This window comes from Brachyistius frenatus, unplaced genomic scaffold (assembly GCF_029030835.1).
Source record: "Brachyistius frenatus isolate BFR_SWC_R1_liver_20210118 unplaced genomic scaffold, ASM2903083v1 Contig_149, whole genome shotgun sequence".
Classification (NCBI taxonomy): Eukaryota; Metazoa; Chordata; class Actinopteri; family Embiotocidae; genus Brachyistius; species Brachyistius frenatus.
In genome coordinates this window covers 510,415-535,747 of record NW_027210748.1, presented here as the reverse complement: position 1 = coordinate 535,747, position 25,333 = coordinate 510,415, and the positions used below count along the sequence as shown (strand labels likewise).

The 25,333-nt window shown below is 42.8% G+C and overlaps 2 protein-coding genes across 6 annotated transcripts in view; one reads left to right on the top strand and one right to left on the bottom strand.

Annotated features, from left to right (window-relative positions):
• The window catches only part of fam151a (family with sequence similarity 151 member A), a 12,207-nt gene extending 5,538 nt beyond the window's left edge, over positions 1–6,669 (top strand). The window contains 8 exon segments of the mRNA XM_069715892.1: positions 5–81; positions 278–414; positions 1,681–1,851; positions 3,182–3,288; positions 4,044–4,219; positions 6,039–6,163; positions 6,166–6,245; positions 6,640–6,669. Of these exon segments, the coding sequence (XP_069571993.1) occupies positions 5–81; positions 278–414; positions 1,681–1,851; positions 3,182–3,288; positions 4,044–4,219; positions 6,039–6,163; positions 6,166–6,245; positions 6,640–6,669 (903 nt within the window).
• acot11a (acyl-CoA thioesterase 11a) lies at positions 6,465–25,333 on the bottom strand. Of its 5 annotated transcripts, none has more exons than XM_069715840.1 (17): positions 25,286–25,333; positions 20,842–21,028; positions 20,632–20,701; positions 20,138–20,198; positions 18,794–18,898; positions 18,523–18,658; positions 17,863–17,954; positions 16,972–17,033; positions 15,760–15,879; positions 15,483–15,621; positions 12,319–12,374; positions 11,996–12,062; positions 10,070–10,153; positions 9,832–9,965; positions 7,961–8,128; positions 7,748–7,874; positions 6,465–7,661 (listed from the first exon to the last, which is right to left on the bottom strand). In XM_069715840.1, exons 2-17 carry the CDS (start codon positions 21,020–21,022, stop codon positions 7,500–7,502), a joined length of 1,764 nt encoding a protein of 587 aa, XP_069571941.1. In that variant the 5' UTR covers positions 21,023–21,028; positions 25,286–25,333; the 3' UTR covers positions 6,465–7,499. The 5 variants fall into 5 exon arrangements, with proteins under 5 accessions (XP_069571941.1, XP_069571940.1, XP_069571942.1 ...); XM_069715839.1 differs by lacking the exon at positions 25,286–25,333 and adding an exon at positions 25,029–25,270; XM_069715841.1 differs by lacking the exon at positions 25,286–25,333 and adding an exon at positions 23,273–23,457.

The window sequence follows — 25,333 nt, the reverse complement described above, 5'->3', positions numbered from 1 at the left end:
TCAGGTGACATTCCCAGTCCACGCTCTGTTGGTTCACAGCGGCTAGCAGCACATCAGCTGGCTTCTCAGCCAGTCACCCCGGTAACAGAAAACATCCTCCTATACAATGAGCGTGACTGAAAATCTGTGATTTATTTTTTATATACAGCAATTTGCTAGGTGCTCTTTCTCAGGTTATTTGAAGTAACAGATTAAGACCCTAAAACATGACTACATGACTGACATATAATGTTGTGTTGTCATGATGACTGTTTTCATGTCGTGATTTTGTTCTCAGGTTCAGTCTGACTTTGTGGCAAGGTTCGATTCACCCAAACATCAGCGACCTGCTGTTCGTCCGAGACAACACCCACCCTGCGAGGGTCTACTACGACATATATGACCCCACACTGTCTGAACTTAAACAGGCTGCAAGTAAGGAATGACCTGTTAAATCAAACTGCAGACACCAGGAGACAGGAGGCGGAGTCTATTAGCAGGAAGTTAGAAAGCAGCCCAGGTCATCAGCATGTTTTCTTTATGTGCAACACATTTAAGAACTGGCTGAAGTTTGGGCGAAAAAATATAAAATCAGTAAAATAATTTTCAATTTAATATTATACATATATATAAACTGAAACTTTATTAATTAAAAACCCAGTGCAGAAGGACAGTAAATACATGTGAGCAATGAATTGTGACTGTCTTCAGATATGATGATGTTGCTCAATATATCAGCACTTAAGCACTTATTAAGCAGTTAATAAGTGCAGTTCTTCTCTTGTATCTCTATGCTGTCCTTTTCTCTCTGCTCTCCTCGCACCCCAACCGGTGGAGGCAGATGCTCCGCCCACCTCTGAGCCTGGTTCTGTTAACAGATGTTCCTCCCACCTCTGATCCTGGTTCTGTTAACAGATGCTCCACCCACCTCTGATCCTGGTTCTGTTAATAGATGCTCCACCCACCTCTGAGCCTGGTTCTGTTAACAGATGCTCCACCCACCTCTGATCCTGGTTCTGTTAACAGATGCTCCTCCCACCTCTGATCCTGGTTCTGTTAACAGATGTTCTCCACCTCTGATCCTGGTTCTGTTAACAGATGTTCTCCACCCTGATCCTGGTTCTGTTACCTCTGATCCTGGTTCTGTTAACAGATGTTCCGCCCACCTCTGATCCTGGTTCTGTTAACAGATGTTCTCCACCTCTGATCCTGGTTCTGTTAACAGATGTTCTCCACCTCTGATCCTGGTTCTGTTAACAGATGCTCCACCCACCTCTGATCCTGGTTCTGTTAACAGATGCTCCACCCACCTCTGATCCTGGTTCTGTTAACAGATGCTCCACCCACCTCTGATCCTGGTTCTGTTGGAGGTTTCTTCCTGTTAAAGAGAGTTTTTCTTCCCTCTGTTGGAGGTTTTTCTCCCTTAAAGAGGAGGTTTTTTTCCCTCCTAGCTTATGTGGGAATTGTTGAATTGTTGGGATTCTCTGTATAATATTGTAAAGTCTTGCTGTAAGGACTTTAATGTGTTAAGTGCCATGAAATAACCTTTGTTGTGATTTGGCGCTATATAAATAAAATTGAATTGAATTGAATTGAATTACTTTTCCACATTTTCTGATTTTCTGACAAGGTATCAGATGGAGATAAGATCCCAGTGTTTTATTTACCATTTACTTCTTGACGTTGTGATTGTGTTTACAGGAAAGCAGAGCCGCCCGAGGAGATTCTATCCTGGCGGAGACCTGATGGACTTCCTTTATCCAACTCACGACTCAACAAACAACCTCCAGTCAGCAGTCACACAGAGCGACAGCTTGGCGGTGCGTTGGTTCACAGTCACTGATAAGGCCTCCCTGTCGGCTCAGCTCTCAGGTGTGTACACTCAAAAACATGATTGACATCAAACATTTAGAATTTGATTATGCTGGGGGGGAAATTATCTAATCTAATCTTTTATTATCTAATAGTCATTATTTAGCTATTTATCTAACAATGGTAAATAACAGTGAGTAATTTGAGGCTTTTCATCTTGAGGAATTCCCAGATCTAAAGCAGCTGCTGTATAAGGAATATTCTAAACCAATGTATGAAATTACAATATGAAAGTGGTCACGTGCGGTAATGAATTTACACCAAACTGCAGTTAGAGATTAAGCCGGTAAACATAGTGGAGCATTTAGCAGCTGAAGAACCACATACAGTATTTACTTCAGGACTTGGAGGAGACCAAATACAGAGCTAAAAGAAAGCCACTGCTGGACAGACATCCATCAGGTGGACACAAACATTACTCCAAATGAATGAAAGACTTTGTTACTGCTGGATGTGTGAATATTCAACAAAATGAATTAAACGTTTGTTGTCACTAAATGATTTTTAAAAGCTTTTAGTGGTGGAGCTCCTCACCGGTAACACAGACCATCATCATGAATTACTTTCATTACTTTCATTACTTATGAAAAAACAAAGTGACGAAGTAACAAACTGCATTAAGTGATTTCATGTGTACTTGTTTGACAATTTGTTTCTGAAGCACCCAAGTTCCTCCCTAAAAAAAATCAACAATGATCTCAGCTATAATAAAAAGCACCTATTTTTTGTGTTGTGATTGACACCAAAATGGCCAGTTTCAGACTATCTGCACGCTCTGACAATTATCCTCTCAGCATGATTATGTTGCAATAGTGCAAAGCATAAAATACCGCAGGTACAACTCAATTAATGTTCCTGTCAAATATCAGAATGGGGACAAATGTAATCCCAGAGACTTTGATCGTGGCACCAAAACTGAACATTTCTGGACTGGAAACATTGCCTGGTGTGATGAATCTCCATTTCTGCTGAGGCTGCAGATGGTAAGATCACAGTTTGGCATCAACAGCACGAATCCATGGACATCATTTCAACAATCAAGGCTGCTGCTGGCAATGTGGGATCAATACCATTCATGGTTTGAACACCATAACCTGTATTAGTGTTGTTGGTGACCGTGCATCCCTTTATGGACACAGTTTGCTGTCTAACGGCTGCTTCTTAAGAGTGCACCATGTCAGAACCAAAAGTCATCTAAACCTGATTTCATGTATGTAAGGTCATTGTGATCATGTCGAACAAATATCAAACTTTAAAGTCACAGTGACCGTTATGACCCATTAACCCCTTCCTGTCTCATTTATAACATGTGTTATCTGTGGATGTCCAGATGTGAATGGTGGGATGTTGGTCATTCGTCTGGCTTCACACAGCCGCCAACCGGGAGTCCCTCTGGTGGCGGGTTCTGGAAGCAGCTCGGAGACACTCACGCTGCAGGTATATCAGTTTCTCTTTCTTTTTATTTTTGATAAATTGAATTGAGTGAGTGAGAGATCAAAGTTACACCAAGACTTTTCAGATTAAAAACCCTACAGTTTCACACAGGGTCCAGACGAGTTTGTTTTGAGGAGGGGCAGGGTTCCCCAATCAAAGGGGAAACACTGGATTTTCCTGTTAAATCTCAGCACTTTCTTTGAAACTTTTCAAACCAGTTTGGCCACACGAGTTGTGTGCAAGGCAGTAGGTATTTAGGGAACAGCTGTGTAATTATCACTTAATCCCTCCCTTCAATTGAAAACATAAAGAAATGCATCCATAAAAAAGGATGCACGTGTTGCTGAATTTAAGATGCCAAACAAAATGTGTGTGAAGAGTGTCAGTTTGTTATTGTTCACTTAAAAGAAGCTCATTCAGCTGGTTTGGGTTGGAGAACTCTGTCATAGATAACAGATAATAATGGATTGAAGATGGAGGTCGCAGCCATGACCTTCTGTCTGAGTGGCAAACCTCTAAATGACAACATGTGCTTCATGGTGCTTCACCAGGTGTTCTCACTTGGCCGGACAGGTGCATCATATCTGTCACTCTCAAAACGGTTGGATTATGTGACTGGACATGTCTTGTTTTAAAAAGAAAGCTAAATGATGTCTTAGCATGATGGTCACTTGTTAGCCAGGCCTTTTTGGTGTACAGCTACTGAAGAGGTTTTGCATGTATCGTCTCCCTTTATTAATAAGCCCTAATGTTCACAGGATGTCCTTCAGCTGTTTGGTGAGGATCCTCATGCTCCCTAGGGAGTTTACCTGCGGGTCCACACTCTTCAGCTTCTGGAAGATTCTCTCAATCTGCTGCACTCGGCCTACAACTCCGAGAAGCTCCACCAGCCCGTCTGGATCAGCATGCAAGGTTTACAGAACAGCGACATCAGAAAGGTATTTACCCTCCTTGCCTGACTGTTTTGCTTCCACCAACACAGGTTTCTTTTTCAAAATAACTGCCACTGGAAAGTTTCTCTTTATCCACTAGTCCATATGTCTATAATAAACCTTGTCTCAAATGCGAGCTGCAAAGGGCCTGCCCACAATGCTTCCTTTGCACACAATTAAAGGAGAACCGAACCAAAAGGTAGCAGGAAAAAACAATCTTTATTATTACAAATGTATAAATTTAAAACAGCCTTGCACACAGGAACTGGACGCTGTCTGAGTCCTACACTGCTGTCTGACTACCACCCAGACGGAACAGAAACAAGTGTATGTCTCAGCAAAACTAGACCACTTCAAAGCTAAAGGACTTTCCCTTATGACAATGTAACAAGGGATTGCCCTGCAGCACAACATAAAAAACCATAAAACCCTGTTGGGGCACCGCAACCAACACTGCACTGCAACTCACACCCAATCACACCCCCACATGGCATAGCAGAAAATATCACACATCAAGCTGAAATCTCTACGATGCAAAGAGACGTGTTATCAGGATGCATGTGTGGCAGCAACTGAATGGGTGAGAACCGTACGAGACATGACAAAAACATACAAATAAGCAATGAATAACAACTTAACATCCCCAGGGTTTAAGACCCTACTCGGGGGTCTGATCTTGGCGCTGGTCCGGCCTCAAACAGAGTCAGCTGTGGGGACGACCGCCATGTTTCCCCACTAGTTCTCCAGCTCTACCTACTGTAAATTCGCCACAGCAGCATACATACAGAAGCAATAATAGAAACAATAGAATAAAATAATAATAGAATAGAATAATATAATAGAAAAGCAATAAAATAAAAAATATAAATATAAAATATAAAATGTACAGTACATACAGTACATATACAGTACATTAAATATCTATATATATTATATACAACAAACCAATAAACACAGTCAACATATATATATATATATATACATACAGTACAGTATATATCTATATATATAATATACAAGCAACCAAGAAACACAGTCAACAGTGTTATTGTACTGTGATGGATTTTGCCAGAGGTGAGTTATTGTAAAGTCTTATGGCAGTGGGCAGGAATGATCTCCTGTATCTGTCCTTGTGACAGCGGAGCTGGAGGAACCGAGCTGCGATCCTCAGAGACCAACACGCCAGCTCCCTTTAGACCCTTTCAATTCTCCATTCTCTTGCTCACACACTCCCAAGGTTGCAATCATTCGCTAATTGGCACAGCGTCTCTTATTACATATCCATATGGAGCACCACAAGGTTGTATCCTGGGTCCACTACTGTTCAGCCCGTATTTCACCACTCTAAGAACAGTACTGAGTTCCACTTCTATGCAGATGACACTCAGCTCTATTAAGCTGTCAGTCCTGATGTCTTCATCCCTTTTCTCCATTGAGAACTGCATTACAGCTCTATTAAGACTCCATTAGACTCAAATGTTCATCAAGTTGAATAAGAATAAAACAAGTCCTATTTTGTTTTTATTTTTTACATCCTGACACATTTAAATATGTTTCATTTGTAAAAGCACTAAGCTGAATTTCATGAATGAAATGTTTTTAAAATTCTAAATGCTGCCATTAGTTGTCACTCAATTCCACAGTGTGAAAATCAATGGACAACCTATTACATCAATGTTTTTACATGCATTGAGTTGCATATGAAATATTCAGGAAAACTGTGAGTTGTAGATTGGTTGAAGAGGCACTTTTTCAGGTGTTTTAATTAAATGCATTTTGTAATATTGCTTCTATTCCTCGACATGGTCTTCCTCGTCTCTTTCGGGACTTTGTATCCACAGTAGAAAGGCTGTTTCCTTATGTCACCATCGTCCTGGCTGAACAGATGTGGCCTCCATTGATTGAGGCTGGGGTGACCGGCTTGTCTCAGAGGGTGGCTCTGCATGTGAAACGGCATCACTGGCCAAAGAAGAGAATGAGCTTCACTCTCTGATGGGAATGATGAACAGATGGGACTTTTTAGTGGAGGTGGACACAAATTTAATTCATTTTTTTTTTTAATACACTAATAAAAAAGTATTTATCAAAAAGTAAGAAAAACCCAAAAACAATCACATGAATTAAATTAAAACCTAATATAAATTAAATGATTATTTGTGACATACATTAAGAAAACATCACTTATATTTTCATAGTTTTGATAGGTGTGCAATTTGATTCCATAAAAAAAAATTATTTCAAAAATGCCTTTTCAAAGCTGCATTCACTTCATGGCATTTTTACTAATAATCTTTTTATTTCACATCATATTCAATATTTCTTTCTTAATATAACATCACTTTTATTCCACAACAACACATGTTATAATGCCACTTTTCAGAACAGTGCTATCATTGCCATTATGTTCCTTCTCGCATCTCAGAGGCCCTTTTCCAAGTGCTACCAGAATTAATCAGTTAGTGCCCGTTTCCCCCCAAAAATTCTAAATTTGTTCTGAATCAACTATTAGCTACTGTGAATAAAAATAGTACACTTCCACAAAACTAACATGGTCTCCAAACGTAACTTAAAATAAGTCATTAGGAAAAAAAAGTCATAAAAACAGATGTATAAAATTAAAAAAAAAAAAAAATTCAATTTATATATTTGTTAATCAGTTCTTTCTCATGGTAATATTTTAGAGATTAATTGCCATCAAAGTGACTCCAAGGTAAAATGCCTTAACACTGCGGTAAAATTGCATAGAATTCTGATTGGCGGAACACAGCACAGGTACAGTTTTACTAAAGTCCTATAGAAACATTTAATACACTATTTTAATCAAGATAAACATGTTTCCTTGTGCTACTTGCAGTCAGCTCTTATTTGTCAAAATCAACCCAACATTTCCCATAAGCCCAAAACGTGGTTAAAATTGACTGCATTATTATTATTATTGGATATACAAACATAAAAAAAACTAATTAACTGACTGGTGAAACAAATCACACTCATTTATGTCCAAATATAACAATTAATATTGAATGAGTATTTATTTTGAAATTGGGTCAATGTCGACCTCAAATATTGTAGTGAGCAATACCTTATTAAAAAAAAAAAGTATAAAAATGTCACCTTTTAGTTACTGTAAACACATGACAGGTTTTTGTACCGTGTTGTAAGATCAGCAGATGGATGTCACTCTACGCTCTGTGATGTAAACTTGGTTAAGGTTAGTACCACAGAGAGTCTACAGCTTAGTGTTGTGGAGGGCCGCTGACAGCCCGGTGGGACTACTGGTTCTCATGGCCTGGTTCTGGCCTCCTCACAGGTGGACTGGAGCCGGTTCCTGGTCAGGTACTGGCTGCAGGAGCAGAAGGTGTGGTAGAAGGAGGAGGAGAGGCCGGCAATATCTGTGGAGATGTAGGGCAGCACCTCTGGAGACGCCTGGTTATAGTAACTGATCTGAACAGAACAACAACAGAATAATGGTTAGGTGTGTTGAGATCACTTGTTAAAATAAACCTGCTGACAGTTGCAGTCTGTCTCACTAGTGACTTGTTGTCTTTGGTCTCCAGGATGGTGAATCCAGCACACAGAACCTCTCCTCGATTGAATCCTTCAGTTGGGGGGTTAGTGGGCAGAGACACTGAGCGCAGAGCGATGACATAGGGATCTCTGAAGAATAAAGGACAAAAAACAACAGTAAATCCTCCAGGAGAGATGTGGACGACCTTTGACCTTCAGCCAGTCGTTCTACTGACCCGCTGCCACACGGCTTCCTTGTGGAAGCCAACAAGATGAAATCCTGGAGAATCCCTCCTCCCAGATTGGCTGAAGTGGGGGATCCAACCGCACCGTGACGCACCGATGGAGTCACCACGCGATAGAGGAAGTCGTCGTCATCAACCCGGTGAATCAGCGCGCATTCCCTGATTTAGAAAGGACACAGATGGATCAGTGTGTAGTAAGTAGTTTATTTTAAAAAGTCAAGGCATATTGATAATATTGCTCAAGAAATAGTTCCACATTTTGGGTAATACCACAGACTAGATATAAAAGTGTTCGTAGCTTCCAGGTCTGAAAAATGGTTCTGATGCAGAAGTGTCTTCAGCTGCAATACCAGCGAGTGCCACTAGAGGTCGGCTCCAAAAAGCCTCCGGCTCCATAGACTCCCATTCAACTTCTCTCATCAAATCCAAAGTGAATAAAATGTGTCCATCAGTTCTCTCGGTGTTGTTAGCTAAAGTCACTCCTTCTTATTAGTTTTCTGGAGGTCCATCTGAAAATAATCCCTCATTCATTAGAAAAGAAGACTCAAAAAGACCTGGTTTTGGGGGCGTGTCTGTTTGATTGACAGGCCTGTGGTGCAGTCAGGTTACAGCTATCGGTGGGCGGGACGTAGTATCGTCAGGTTTCCAATCAGATCAGTCAGATCCACCGCTGGCTCCTCCCCCAGCTCATCCAAATATGGTCACTTCCTGCTCCAAACCGCTCCAAACTAGCAAGATGGTGCCAACCAAAATCCGAACTCGAGGCTTCATAACATTCACAAACAAACAGGTGAAGTCACTGTTGGTTGCCGCTTGATTAACACATTTATTTACCGAGTCAGAAGTTCTTACTTGACTTGAACTGAGACGTATGACAGACTACACAATTATTACCAGTCAGTTACAGCTGATCTATTCTTTATAGTTTATAGTAATAACATACTATATACTTATTTAGTCTGTATGAAAACTGTGAAAACCACACATTGTTCTTCTTTCCTAGCCGGACGCAGACATCTGACCTGTTTTTATCCCTCAGCCCAGACACTGACTCTGCATAAATTACTTCTCAACCTCCTATATCACCCGATATTTGAACACTTTGTGCTGACTCATCTCAGTGGACTGTCCCAGAGAGTGTGACCTGTGTCTGTAGTTGGCCTCCCTCTTGCAAACCAGAGTTCACACTCAATTAAACAAAAACAACTCTTTGGCATCAGTAAAATGTGAACTTTATGATGGATGAAATTCCTCCCTTCTGCACCGAATAACCAACTTAAGCCAAACAAGGTTTTGTTACGTTAATATGTGATAAATGAAATAAAATCACAGCTAAGCAATGAGCTGAAATATTGATTACAAGTGGTGCTACAAAAAAGCTACGCAAAAATGAACTGTGCTAATTTTGAGTATAGGAGTACGTTTCTTCAAGGACATCCCTATATTTCATACTTTCCTTAGTTCTGACCGGTCTTCCTGTCTCTGCTGCTGAGTCATGATGCTGCCACCACCATGCTTCATTGTAGGGATGGTATCTAGTCATGGACTGATCCTGCTGTCTGCAGTTGTAATATCTTTTAATTCACTCACTGTAATCAAGTGTCCCCCTGAACACCACCTCCTGGCAGCTCTTCACAGCTTTGCTCAGACACCTCTGAAGGTCTCCTAAATCTTGGCTGATAAAATGTCTCTACTCTCGGTCCTAAAAGTTGGACCGCTAATGCAGCATTTAGGAATAAAGGCCCTGAACTTCCATCTGTTTCCCAGGGAAGAGACAGTTCGTCAAGCGTCAATAGATTTTTTTATTAAGTGCATACGTGTGTGTGTGTGTGTGTGTGTGTGTGCGTGCGTGCGTGCATTACTTATAATGTGTATCCCAGCTCGGTCTGTTCCTCAGCTCAGCGAGAAGACAAAAGGCTCTTTGGGCAGGAACGTTCACCTCTGATTCCACCCTGATACTCAACATGGACTTCTGCTCCAGGGTGTAAAGTCGAACCTGAGAACAAATATTCACGTGAAACATTCAGCTCCTTAAAAAATATAAACCTTTTGAGCAGTAAGTAAAACCAATTAAAAAAATAAAACTCCCTTATGAGATACCTTGTCTTCCTCCGAGCTGAGGCGCCAGTTGCTTCTAGCAGCCAGCATCTTCAGAGCTGACACATTGTTGTAGCTCAGATACACCTGGAAACACAAACACACAACACATTATGATCACAAGCCACAATGCTGCCATATGTGTCCCCTGTTGGCCTTTACCACTAAGAAAGTTAAACAGACCGAGGATATCATTTACATTATCTAACAAATGCAATTATACTAAGTGGTTACACCACTCACTCAGTGTACGTCATTTTGGGTACTACAGTAAAAAGAAAAACCCAGGGGAATAAAAAGGAGCCAAAAAAACCATTGTATAAGTAAATGCAGTAATTTATTTACAAAAAGGATCATTTAAAGACAAGCAGTAGGAGCCCCAGGAGCCGATTTACAAAACTTAAAAGGACAACCAATCGGCTACTGCTGCAAACTAAAGCACCAACACACACACACACACACACACACACACACACACACACACACACACACACACACACACACACACACAGACTACTGGCCGTAACACTTAGACTGTGTTTTCCCGGCAGAAGCACAAAACTACCACCTAGCAGCTAATTTAAACCACATATTTACATTCATAGGCTTCTGTATGGAGTCTATTGATGAGAAATATGTATTCTAACTGAGGGGTGATGAGCTTTTCTATCTACTACAACCCAGTTTTCCACCAGCATTTAACTGCAGCGTGGATTTTTGAATCTGTGGAGCTGGAGACGCGAAAAGAGTCTCAAAAGTCCACATCATTTAACAATCTGTAAATACAAATACTTTTAGAAATGTGTATACACGGGAAGGTTTCCAACAGTTCAATTCAATTCTCTACCGATTGGGTCTCTAGCTTTAAGATTAGACTCAAAACGTTCCTTTTTGATAAAGCCTATATTTAGGGCTGGCTCAGGTAGACCTGAACCAACCCTTAGTTATGCTGTTATAGGCCGAGGCTGCTGGGGGACCTCGTTACATGCTGAGCTTCTTTTCTTTCCTCCTACTCTTTAACTGACTCATACCTCACCATCCTTTTCTCTCTCATAGCTTTTTCTTATTATCTGTTGTCTCCATTCAGTTCCTTCACTCGTGTAGTTTCTCTTCTTTCTTTTCCAGATGTCCCATCATTGAGCTGCATGTCTCTGCTCTGCGCTTGTCGTCTCCACCAACAGTTCTTCTCTTCTATCTCTATGCTGTCCTTTTCTCTCTATGCTCTCCTCTCACCCCAACCGGTCGAGGCAGATGGCCGCCCACTTCTGATCCTGGTTCTGTCGGAGGTTTCTTCCTGTTAAAGGGAGTTTTTCTTCCCTCTGTTGGAGGTTTTTCTCCCTTAAAGAGGAGTTTTTTTTCCCTCCTAGCTCATGTGGGAATTGTTGGATTGTTAGGTTTCTCTGTATAATATTGTAAAGTCTTGCTGTAAGGACTTTAATGTGTTAAGTGCCATGAAATAACCTATGTTGTGATTTGGCGCTATATGAATAAAGTTGAATTGAATTGAATTGAATGTTATTTATATAGCGCCAAATCACAACACGGATGATCCGACCAGTGATGTACGTAAAATTAAATGTTTTAATTCAGGTTGCAATGTGTGGATTTGTACAAGAGTTTTACATGTGTTAAAGTTGTTTGGTATCTGTGTTTGGATCTGAACACACATTTGTGATATGGAGAAAAATTTAACTCTCTCAATATCACAGGGGCCGTCGAGTTTTTTTTAATATTAAACGCTGGTGACATTGTTGACCAATTGGTGTAGTGAAGTAAACAAATCTCATAGTTCAGCCATTGATAATGAGGCAGTGTAAACCAATGGACCTCATTTAACAAATTTATTTTCTTTTAGTGACCGTTTGGACCACAACAAGCAGTAAATAAAGTGTTTGTAAACCTTCTAGAAGTCTTTATGAGTCTCCTCACCTGGTTTGTGGGGTCCCAAGGAACAGACAGAGGGACCTCACACTGCTTACGGGAAATGATGTACTTCCTGAGAAACAAAAGCAAACATTTTTATAGTGAGCAAAACAACTACATTAAAACTGCGAGGCTGCAGATTTAACTAATAGCGGTGATGTCGATTAAATGTTTACATGTTCCATGGACAACCTTAGCATGAGGTTCTGTCGAAAACTTTCAGCCACTCCTACTTATTTCACGTCCAAGCAAACTACTTTCTGTTTGCTTTGCATCTAGAAGCTCAGAGAGTTTGTGCTGTTTACAGGATGACAGATTCATTGTCCTACCTGTCCAGTCGGATCTTGTTTCTGGCTATTGCCTCCTCAAACCTCCTCTCACCTTCCTGTAAACACAGAAGATGGAGGAGGAGGGAGTGCAGTCACTCAATTCAGCAGAATGTTATTTCAATTTCCATTTCAATATTGGTCATTTTTAGACATTTTTATGTTATTATCAGAAGGGGGACACTCCAGTAAAATAGCTCATGAAGCTCATGAAGAGGTACACATAACAAAGGGTACAAATTAAAGCAATAGAGGCGGAGTTATCCTGAATTTTATTTCCTAGTATGGGACCAAATCACTGTATCCTACACTTCTTGTCTGTGGAGCACTTGGTTAGACCGTTAGACTTTGTCAGACTCTTCCTGCTTCGTAAGCTCCCACATCTTTAAAACCTTCGGTTCATAACAGGCCAAAGCTGAAATAACCACAATGACACCAGGTGATGTTTCTCCAGAAAGATAGACGACATGAAACCGTTTTCACAGGCAGAGTTGAACTCTTCTTGAGTCGTGAACTGATCTTGAATGCACCTTTAATTGGTGGTTTGGATTGGCTGAGTTTGTTTATGCTGATAATGCTATCAATTTATTATATAGTAACCCATAAGTGGAGCACCGTTCACCCTAACTGATTCCTGCTGAAACACATTGGAGCTGAACCTCAGTGTGATAAGAGCTGCTTTAATAAACACAAAGGCCGCTCCTTCAAAGCGTTTATCACCGGGGAAATTTTTCCTTCAACACTTACAACCTTCAAGTTTACAGCTCTGATCTTTGCTCAGTCAAACCTTTACACCTCCATATTACTTAAAGTAAATAAACATAAGGACAAGCAGGGTGTAGTGCTATTTGTTGATGTGCTCACACGAGTGCCAAAACTATTAAGTTGCAGCTCACTTCTAATGTTGTGAAACCACTGTGGAGGTACGTTCACATAAAATATAACCTAGATATTTGAATCACCTTAACTTGATGAAGTCAACGTGAAGTGTTCTCGTTTGTTGTCAGTCACAACACATTCCTGCCATTTTTTCCACAATAAAAGCCTTGATACGAAGTGTTTGTGTAGTGAAACGCTGGACGGTTAGAAACCTGATGGAAGACTTGTGACAGTGTGAAGATAAGAAACAACTTTTCTGTTTGTTATTGTCGTGTTGTCAGGACACATTGTCGTGTATTATGCCACTAATAATGAGTCTTCCAGACAAACAAGAGTTAGTTATGGAGTTCCACAAGGCTCAGTGTTAGGCCCAATACTTTTTACTTTGTACATGCTTCCATTAGGAGATGTCATCAGGAAGCACTGCATCAACTTCCATTGTTATGCAGATCACACTCAGCTATATCTTTCTATAAAACCAGATGAAACTAATCAGTTAGTAAAACTTGAAGCCTGTCTAAAAGACATAAAGGCCTGAATGACCAAAAACTTCCTGCTTCTAAATTCAGACAAAACGGAAGTTCTTGTACTTGGTCCTAAACACCTCAGAAACTCTTTCTGTAATCACTTAGTTACTCTAGATGACGTTGTCTTGGCCTCCAGCAAAACTGTGAGGAACCTTGGAGTCATATTTGATGAGGACTTGTCCTTTAGCCACCATATAAAGCAAATCTCCAGAACTGCCTTCTTTCATCTACGTAATATTAATAAAATCAGAAAAATCCTTCCTCAGCGTGACACAGAAAAACTCATTCATGCGTTTGTTACTTCTAGGCCAGATTATTATAATTCCTTGCTGTTAGGATGTCCAAATTACTCATTAAAAACCCTGCAGCTGATCCAAAATGCTGCAGCAAGAGTACTGATGGGATTTAACAAGAGAGATCATATTTCTCCAGTTTTATCTTCTCTTCATTGGCTTCCTGTTAAATCAAGAATAGAATTTAAAATTCTCTTGATGACTTACAAAGCTCTACATGACCAGGCTCCATCATATCTCAGAGATCTTACAGAACCATATAATCCTAGCACAGCACTTCTCTCTCAGTACGCTGGTGGTCTACTTGTGGTTCCTAGAGTTTACAGAAGTAGAATGGGAGGCGGAGCTTCAGTGTTCAGGCTCCTCCCCTGTGGAACCAGCTCCCAGTTTGTGTTCGAGGGGCAGAAACCCTCTCTAGCTTTAAGATTAGACTCAAAACGTTCCTTTTTGATAAAGCCTATATTTAGGGCTGGCTCAGGTAGACCTGAACCAACCCTTAGTTATGCTGTTATAGGCCGAGGCTGCTGGGGGAGCTCGTTACATGCTGATCTTCTTTTCTTTCCTCCTACTCTTTAACTGACTCATACCTCACCATCTTCTTCTCTCCCATAGTTTCTTATTATTATCTGTTGTCTCCATTCAGTTCCTTCACTCGTGTAGTTTCTCTTCTTTCTTTTCCAGATGTCCCGTCATGGAGCTGCATGTCTCTGCTCTGCGCTTGTCGTCTCCACCAACAGTTCTTCTCTTCTATCTCTATGCTGTCCTTTTCTCTCTCTGCTCTCCTCTCACCCCAACCGGTCGAGGCAGATGGCCGCCCAACTCTGATCCTGGTTCTGTTGGAGGTTTCTTCCTGTTAAGAGGGAGTTTTTCCTTCCCCCTGTTGGAGGTTTTTCTCCCTTAAAGAGGAGTTTTTCCCTCCTAGCTTATGTGGGAATTGTTGAATTGTTGGGTTTCTCTGTATAATATTGTAAAGTCTTGCTGTGAGGACTTTAATGTGTTAAGTGCCATGAAATAACCTATGTTGTGATTTGGCGCTATATGAATAAAGTTGAATTGAATTAATAAGTTATACTAAAGGTACTGTAATTGCCAGTTTTCCTACTTGTAAACAGTGTTGAAGTCCTAATTATCATAATTATCATTAAAGCTCCAAAACAGCTGCAATCTATCCCACTATTGTTCCTTCTGTGAGGTTTGAGAATTTGTGTTTATTGTTAAAAGTTTCCAGAAGGCTGCAGTGATGAGTAAGACTCAGAAGAAGACTGGCGGCCGCCATCTTGAATTGACATGAACATGGGCATCATTGTTATTACTTTTCCTCCCACGTGGCATTAATGCAGCATTACAGCCTCACTGCATTTCAACTGATGTTGATCATATTTCATGTTACCGCACAAACTATCCTTCTGGTTGAGACTAGTCGAGAACATCATGTGCACAATAAATGTTCTTGAACGGTCTGACTCACCAGGGGTTCGGGGCGTATGCATGGTAACGTGCAGGGCTTCCCGCCATCATCGAGCACCTCGAAGGTCATGAAGGCCGAGTTTATGTGGCGGTTAGGCCCCTCCTCCTGGTAGGCCTCTGCACACACCCCCACCTCCATGCTGCAGGAAATACAGCAGACCTTACAACATCAGTGCAGTACGATCGCAATACTGTTGGCATTAACCCATGATTTCCAGCACGGCTCATCTTTATCTCATCTTCTGTGTCTTTATGAGTTTCCCTGGAGACACTCCCACCTGTTTTTGAAGGCGTTGTTGACTATTGCCCTCAGCAGCAGTCTGTCTCCAACCTGAGAGGGTCCTCTGAAAGTGAACATGTCGATGGTCCGAAGAGTCGGATGGGCCTGACACAGACGACTGCACAGAGGAAGGAGGAGTATTCAGAAATATAGAAGAAAACAAAACAACAACAACAACAAAACAGAGAACGCTTTGTGTCTCCGTCATTTACCTGCAAGACACCTTCAATCAACTACTTTATTTCGTCACTTTTTATGTGGAAGTTCACTCTGTTGATGGCAAATGTTGTCAATTGAAGCGATGCTGTCCTCAGTGTGAACTATACTGATGGGGAAAGCCGAGTTTTCCTGCTGGCAGTGCCTACATGTACCAGGATGCATTGCACGAGAGCTTCTTACACGTAACCCCTCGCCTACTTTGTTGTCCAAAAGAGAGCATCATGGGACAAAAATCCTGAAGAAGGTCTCCAGTCTGCTGTTTGTTCTCGGCAGCTCAGTGTCCTCAGTCATATCCTCATGCAGGGCTTCTTTGATCGTATACTCTGACTGAATAGCATGCAACACACGGTGAAATGTCTCCTTGTCCATCCTCTGCTCATATTTTGGGACGTCCTTTTCTCTGTTGGAAATGTAGCATTTTGCAGTACAATTGAGGTTGTGAGCTGCATCGAGAACACGTTTGCTAGAAACCCCGACAGCTCAGTTAGCCGCGAGTTCAATGGAACAACAGATCGTTGCAGCTGTTTCCCAGAGACACAGAGAATTATTGAGGAAGGTGTTGCTTCAAATAGTTACATGTGCCATAAACACTGATTAGACTTTTCTTTTTTAACCCTTTGCTGATTTTGTCCTCTTTGCTGACCTAATGAACTCACAAAAAAAGGTGCATATGAGATATACGACTGAAAACATTGAGTAGAATTGGAAGAAACCCAAAAAACAACATGGCCTTTGATTTGGATGCAGGAAGTCACAGCATTCATTCAACCAATGATGTGACTTTATCACTTTGAAACCAGTGAACATTTTTTTTCACCATTATGGCCTGAAACAACTGTAATTTCATTAAAATGCACACATCACTGTTCTGGCCGAACAGTAACAACATACGTAACAAAGTGTGCTATACCAGCTAGTAAACAAATCCAGATGTGTTCTCGTACATGTACGCTTTGAGTGTATTTTTATGTGTGTGTTTGTGGAATTTCACCTGGCGGCAATTGTAGCTACATTCACCATCCAGGCCATGATCTGCCCTCCGAACGTGTTCACCTGGGATTTAGACACACAGAAGTGATTTGACAGTCAACCTGAACTTTATGATATCACAACACTGATGAGATACAGAACACAGGAGCAGTAAAAAGTCTTAAAAATCATCCAATACCAGAGACCACCTTTATAAAACCTGAGAGTAAAATCTATTCCAAAAGTTTACAAAAATGCTTTACGCCAAAATAAAATTCTCGTCGTTTATGGACGAGCCTCAGACTCTCCGACCCACTGGACACCAACAACTGAGCAGAAATGGACATTAAATCCCTGAATGAGTGAATATGACACCTCTCCAGTGCACCGTTTCAGAGGACTAAACTGTAACTGAAGAAAATAAATCACAACGTAAAAGGCTTTGATTTCTGTTGGCCTGTATCTATTAAAACAGAGAGGTGCACAAACACAACAGAACAACTTTGTCCTGGGTATTTATGATAAAGTGGTAATATAAAGTAAATCATAATTTATTCCACATTATGAATTACATTTAATTTCATATTCAAGTAAAATTAGATGCATGATAAGGATCATTTGAAAATTTTGCCTCAAAATGTCCATACATCGGGGGGACGCAGGGATTTAGGTCGTATATAACATGGGCAAAAAGAGAAATATGTTCATACACTCTTTTTTGTGTCAAATGCAACAGATAGAAATGAGACAAACACATTATGAATGTTACTGATGTTAATAGAACAAGAATCCCAATGTAATTCCAAAACTTGAAGTATAATAGAAAGAAAAAACAGAATCAACTATGTTGCAGCATCTAACCAGAGAATCACTGCTGATTTTCTAAAAAGACAAAGACACATAAATAAATAACCTGATGGTTTGCATGTGGAGGTAGAACCAGTTCAACACTCTCCACTTTGGTCTTCACGGCTGCCACTGCGTTGGAAACTGCTGAGCTGTCGGCTGACGTACACGCACACACGCACGCACGCACAGACACACACAGACAGACACACACACACACACAAACAGAAATTGGAGCAATAAAACAGATTTTCAAATTCTATGAAACAGGAAGTAGGGACATTGTGTTTAGCTAAATCTCTCTCAGCAGCCACTAGTTAGAGTAAAGTCACTGCACTTTTGTTTTCTGGTTCTTATGAGAACTCATGAGGCTGCCGGGCTGCTGGGCTCTCTCTCCTCTCTCCCCCCCATGGACTCTGAACTTTTGCACTGTGGACCCATATTTGCACTATGTTGTCTCTATATGGGACTGGATCAAAATAAACCACAGTGTGTAACTCATTCATGTGTTTTTAATAGTTTCCCCCTGTTTCCGCAGGTGACATCAAGCGATGAGATTCAGGCCCTGATTCTTTTGCTGTTTCATATTTCATCACTAACTCACTTCAACATGAAACATTCTGAATCCAGCCAACTGCAGCCAAAAACACTCGTCAGGGAATTATCAGGGAGAAACGTGAATATCGTCTGCTGTATGCTGGTACGAGGTAGCGTGCATCCAACCTACCCTGCTGAACAGACCTGCTGGAGAGCAGGTCTTTGATGATGTCATCATGCACCATGCGGACCCGCCTCCTCTCGGCCGCCACGCTGTACTCCACCTGCTCCCTCTGAGTGTGAGGAACGATGGGCTTCAAGGTCACCTGAGAGGTCATGAGTCCAAAATTACAGCCAACTTTAGTGTATATTTAACAAGACGCAAACGTCCACGTCACACAGGGTCTTAATCATAACCTTAAAATAATTTGCCATCCCGGACCACACAAAACACCTCTTACCTTTTTCCCTGTGTTTGTGCGCTGGGTAACAAAGGTGGCGTAGGCGTGACAAACCCTCCAGTGACGATCAGAGAACAGGTCCTCGCAGCCCACCTGTATGCCCACCTGACATGGAACATATCTACAGTCAATATACAGTATGAGTAGTGTCTACTCATATGTTGAATAGTCTTTTGACTTTGACTCCGAGCTTCTTTTCTTTCCTCCTACTCTTTAACTGACTCATACCTCACCATCTTTTTCTCTCCCATAGTTTTTGCTTATTGTCTGTTGTCTCCATTCAGTTCCCTCGCTCGCAGAGTTTCTGTTCTTTCTTTTCCAGATGTCCCGTCATGGAGCTGCATGTCTCTGCTCTGCGCTTGTCGTCTCCACCAACAGTTCTTCTCTTCTATCTCTATGCTGTCCTTTTCTCTCTCTGCTCTCCTCTCACCCCAACCGGTCGAGGCAGATGGCCGCCCACCTCTGATCCTGGTTCTGTTGGAGGTTTCTTCCTGTTAAGAGGGAGTTTTTCTTCCCTCTGTTGGAGGTTTTTCTCCCTTAAAGAGGAGTTTTTTTTTCCCTCCTAGCTTATGTGAGAATTGTTGAATTGTTGGGTTTCTCTGTATAATGTTGTAACGTCTTGCTGTAAGGACTTTAATGTGTTAAGTGCCATGAAATAACCTATGTTGTGATTTGGCGCTGTATAAATAAAATTGAATTGAATTGAATTATTCTATAATGTGTTCAGATAGTAAAAGGTGCCACTTGATGAAAGTATGTTTAACAGCTCGACCTCTCAGTCTCAGACAGGCTGTGCTAAATTATTTTCTGTTTTTATTAGATGCTTGTACATTTTAAAACATTTTTTAGAAGTGTTGGCGAACAGTTATTTGATACGCTAATTTGTACTTTTGAACAGTGTTTGAGTTGTGCTGATTGCAAGATGTTAACACAACTATCATATCCTTATTTTATTTAAATATATTATCATATAAACTGTTTTAGTCTTACATAGGGTATAAATGAGCTATGATCAAGTGAATGTTCCTGATGTGTTCCACCTTTTTCCTGAAATTTAGTGAATGTGGTTTATTTTTTTATCTAAAAGTCTTATATGGCACATTGGGGTCATTTTATTTGAAGATAATAGATGTCAAATAACTTGGTTGGATTTCTCAACAATAGTTGATTTAAATTTACAGATAAGGTTGAAATCTGTGTCGTCACTCCGACAGTGGTGATTTACAAGCTCTACTTACAAGCTCTAATTTGACAGCTTTCCAGCAAACTTCTTGATTTTAAAATAATGACGGTTCGTAAGGGGAAACCCGTCTATAGGAAACACACAATGTGAACTTCACTGACCTCCATACTGGTGTTAAAGGCTCGGTTAACCTTTGCCCTGATGTTCACCACCTGACCAACGCTGAACAGAGAGACAAGGAGAAATAATCAGTACATGACCAACCCTTCTGCTCATACCACAGACTGTAAAGAAACTTCCAGGTCTGAAAAGTGAAGCCAGTGCGGAAGGTCTTTAAAGCGCAACACCCCCGAGGGCCGCTAGGGGCTGGCTCCAAAAAGCCTCCGGCACCAAAGATTTCCATTTCACGTCTTCCGTATAGGTCGGCAGACGTAGCGTCCTCGTGTCCTCAGTCAGAATGAGTCAGATCTGGCGCTAGCTCCACCCACTTCTTCCAAATATGGTCACTTCTGGCTCCAAAAAAAAAAACAGGACGGCAAAGGACGAACTGCCAGACTCAAGGCTTCAAAGTGGCACTTCACAAAACCAAAAGGGTGAAGTCATAGTAGGTTGCCACATGGGTCTCTCACACACTCACACACACACTTCCTCTTACCTGATGGTGTGTTCAAAGTGGATGTCATCCATGGAAGCGGTGACGCAGGCACTCCCAGCATGCCGCTCAGCTGCCCAGATGAACCAGACACAAGTCATTACCAGTAATTTCCTGTCCGACTAGTCTTCAATTACAACACACACACACACACACACACACTGACTACCACACACACACACACACACACACACACACACACACACACCTCACCAGAGAGGCAGGCAGTACAGTCGATCCACTTGAGCAGCTGTCCCACACTCAGCTCGTGTCGATGGTTGCTGTGACAGGGCATCACTATCTGACTCATCTTCACCTCTGTCGGGTTGAAGCTCTCTTCTTCCTGTTCCTCCTCCTCTTCTTCCTCCAGATCACCTGACACTCTGGAACTCATTCAGAGCTGCAAAGGGAGGGAAGAGGTTTTTTTTAAATAAAAAAACAAAAGCACTAAAGTTATCGATATGCACCTTTTAGATCACCGGTGGTCGTGCTGCATTTTTCCATGTTTAGCCTGTACACACTGAGGTTGTTCCAACAGCTGCTGTAGCGAGTTCCTTAAACAGATCTCTTGAACAAACTCTTTGGAGGGTATGTTTCTGTATTTACCAAAGATATATTCAAATTATCCTCCGCGAGTCGCCACCTTAATGTGGTGGAGGGGTTTGAGTGGCTCAGTGATCCTGGGAGCTATGTTGTCCGGGGCATCAGCCCCTGGTAGGGTCTCCCAAGGCAAACTGGTCTCAGCTGAGAGCCCAGACAAAGAGCAGCTCACACAGACCCCGATGAACAGCAGCCCACAGACTGAAGCCACCTCACCCGGATCAGGGAAACCGGGGAACTCTCCCGGAGCCAGACCCAGGAGGGGAGCTCGCCGGCGAGCATCTGGTGGCCAGGCCTTTGTCCATGGGGCCTGGTCGGGCTCAGCCTGAAGAAGCATCATGGAGCAGCCACCCTGGGGACCCACCACCCGCAGGGACAAGCATCGGGGTCGGGTGCATTGCATATTGGGCGGCAGGCTGGGTGGGGGGCCCGGGCAAACCGATCGCCGGCAGCACAGACTAGCTCCAGGGACATGGAACGTCACCTCGCTAGCGGGGAAAGAGCCAGAGCTGGTGCAGGAGTTGGAGCGGTACTAGCTAGATATAGTTGGGCACACCTCCATGCACAGAACTGGCTGTGGAACCAAGCTCCTGGAGAGGGGCTGGACTTTATCCTTTTCTGTAGTTGCCCAAGGTGAGAGGCGCCGGGCAGGAGTGGGGATACTCACGAGCCCCCGATTGAGCGCCGATGTGTTGGAGTTCTCACCGGAGAACGAGAGGGTCGCCTCCATGCGCCTCCAGGTGAAGCACCTCAGATTCAAGAGGAGCAGTGTGGATTCTGTCCTCGTCGTGGAACAGTGGACCAGCTCTTTACCCTCGCAGGGCTACTGGAGGGGGCCTGGGAGTTTGCCAATCCATTCTACATGTGCTTTGTGGACTTGGAGAAGGCTTTCGACCGGGTCCCCCGGGGGTTTTTGTGGGGGATGCTGCGGGAGTACAGGGTGCCGGACCCGTTGCAACGGGCCATCCGGGCTCTGTACAACCGCAGTAGGAGCTGTGTTCGTATTCTCTGCACTAAGTCAGACTCGTTTCCAGTCAGTGTTGGCCTCCGCTAGGGTTGTCCTTTGTCACCGATCCTGTTTGTGACCTTCATGGACAGGATATCTAGGTGCAGCCGGGGGGAGGAGCACGTCGGGTTCAGGGGTCTCCGGATCGCATCTCTGCTGTTTGCAGATGATGTGGTCCTGTTGGCTTCTTTGGACCGCAACCTCCAGCACTCATTGGGGCGGTTTGCAGGCGAGTGTGAAGCGGCGGGGATGAGGGTTAGCACCTCCAAATCTGAGGCCATGGTTCTCTGCCAGAAACCGGTGGACTACTCCCTCCAGGTGGGGACGGAGTGCCTGCCTCAAGCGAAGGAGTTTAAGTATCTGCAGCAGTACAACAGGTGTTGGTGAAAAGGTTTACCGGGCGATCTACGTTCTGACCCTCACCTATGGTCACGAACTCTGGGTCGTGACCGAAAGAACGAGGTCGCGGCTACAAGCAGCCGAAATGAGTTTCCTCCGTAGGTTGCCAGGCTCAGCCTTAGGGATAGGGTAAGGAGCTCGGACATCAGGAGGGAACTTGGAGTTGAGGCGCTATTCCTTCGCGTCGAAAGGAATCAGCTGGTTCGGACATCTGATCAGGATGCCTCCTGGGCACCTCCCTCTGGAAATTTTCCAGGCATGTCAAACTGGCAGGAGACCCCGGGGAAGACCCAGGACACGCTGGAGGGATTATATCTCCCGGTTGGCCTGGGAACGCCTCGGGATCCCCCAGCATGAGCTGGAAAATGTTGCAGGGGAGAGGGAAGTCTGGGTCAGTTTGCTTGGCCTGCTGCCGCCGCGACCTGACCCCGGATAAGCGGAAGATGATGGATGGATGGATGGATGGATATTCAAATTAGCCTGGAGTAGATTTTAAGCATAAAACAGGCTGATTTCCAAACGTCATCATGTTTGAATTTCACTGTTGCACATACTATGATTCATGTTGTATTCATTACCACTGAACACCCAACGTGTTTACAAGTTCACTAAAGTTTTCAGCAACGCTGTCTGATTCACCTTTCAGATCCCAGCAGGTAACAGATTGAGATCCACACTGACACCCGTCACAGACGTTAGCCTGTACGGGAACATGTGGAAAATATGAAAGGAAACGAAGCGAGCCTGTGAGGCAGGTCTGGCTTTCTTAAAGCTGAGCTATTCTGCCTTCAAACCGTGCAAGTGCAATTCAATTTAATGCAAAACAACAACTTTCTATGAAATGACTTTAAGTGGATGCACTGACAGACACTTAAAGGACAGAGGGAGTGAGGAAATAATCAATATATATCACTAAAATTAAGATCTAGATTATTCTGTAGCAGGACACTTTGTTCAAGCACACCTGTTCAACAGGGGAATAGATCTGCTGCTGTCATCATATTATTTATCTGTCAGGAAACAGAGAGCTTAACAGTTGCACATGCAGGATATTTTACAAATTAACACCAAACACACAGTATTTACATGGAGCCAAATCCATACCGTCAAACACTCTGAAACATCTCTCCCATAGTTTTTGCTTATTGTCTGTTGTCTCTCCATTCAGTTCCCTGTCTTGTATCTCTATTCTGTCCTTTTCTCTCTCTGCTCTCCTCTCACCCCAACCAGTTGAGGCAGATGCTCCGCGCACCTCTGAGCCTGGTTCTGTTAACAGATGCTCCTCCCACCTCTGATCCTGGTTCTGTTAACAGATGCTCCTCCCACCTCTGATCCTGGTTCTGTTAACAGATGCTCCTCCCACCTCTGATCCTGGTTCTGTTAACAGATGCTTCGCCCACCTCTGATCCTGGTTCTGTTAACAGATGTTCTCCACCTCTGATCCTGGTTCTGTTAACAGATGCTCCTCCCACCTCTGATCCTGGTTCTGTTAACAGATGCTCCGCCCACCTCTGATCCTGGTTCTGTTAACAGATGCTCCTCCCACCTCTGATCCTGGTTCTGTTAACAGATGCTCCGCCCACCTCTGATCCTGGTTCTGTTAACAGATGCTCCTCCCACCTCTGATCCTGGTTCTGTTAACAGATGCTCCGCCCACCTCTGATCCTGGTTCTGACCTCCCTGGTTCTGTTAACAGATGCTCCGCCCACCTCTGATCCTGGTTCTGTTAACAGATGTTCTCCACCTCTGATCCTGGTTCTGTTAACAGATGTTCTCCACCTCTGATCCTGGTTCTGTTAACAGATGTTCTCCACCTCTGATCCTGGTTCTGTTAACAGATGTTCTCCACCTCTGATCCTGGTTCTGTCGGAGGTTTCTTCCTGTTAAAGGGAGTTTTTCTTCCCTCTGTTGGAGGTTTTTCTCCCTTAAAGAGGAGTTTTTCCTTCCTAGCTTATGTGGGAATTGTTGAATTGTTGGTTTCTCTGTATAATGTTGTAAAGTTCTGCTGTAAAGACTTTAATGTGTTAAGTGCCATGAAATAATCTGTGTTGTGATTTGGCGCTATAGAAAGAAAATTGAAATTAAAATTGAATTGAATTGAATCTCAAACTCCAGATTAACGTTATGTGACATTTACCTTGAAAGTCCTTGTAAATGTAAATCCAGCCCACTGACTCATCAGGTCACTTAGTCAAGTCAGTCTGTGATGATTGCACTCTTATGATGGCGACACAGTTTAAGAGCAACAGCTTCCTGCACAGTGACTCATTTTCACTTGAAGGTTTTTTTTATTTCTTCGAGAACTAAGATGTTGCTATTGTTTTCTTACAAACAACATCAGCAGCGAGGTGTGTAACAGTACGGAAGCGAACGCGAACATGCTGACGGTACATACCTGTAGTCTCCAAGTTTACCTGTCAGCTACACCCTCTCAGCAAAGCGTGTCCAATAATGAAGCAAGGAAATGAAAGGAGAGCTTTGGAAGTCCAACTTTTAACAGCTCCTCCGTTAACAACCCGTGAAGTGCACGTCTGCCGAATCCATCTCACACTTTCTACATGTCGAGGAGAGCCGGTAAAAGTACTTTCTAATCCGCTAACACCAGCTACATGCGTTAAATGTCAGCTGTAAATAAGTACAAGATGCACAAACCTGCCAGCGGCCACTCGTAACGTCAAGTACAACTACAACACAGATAGC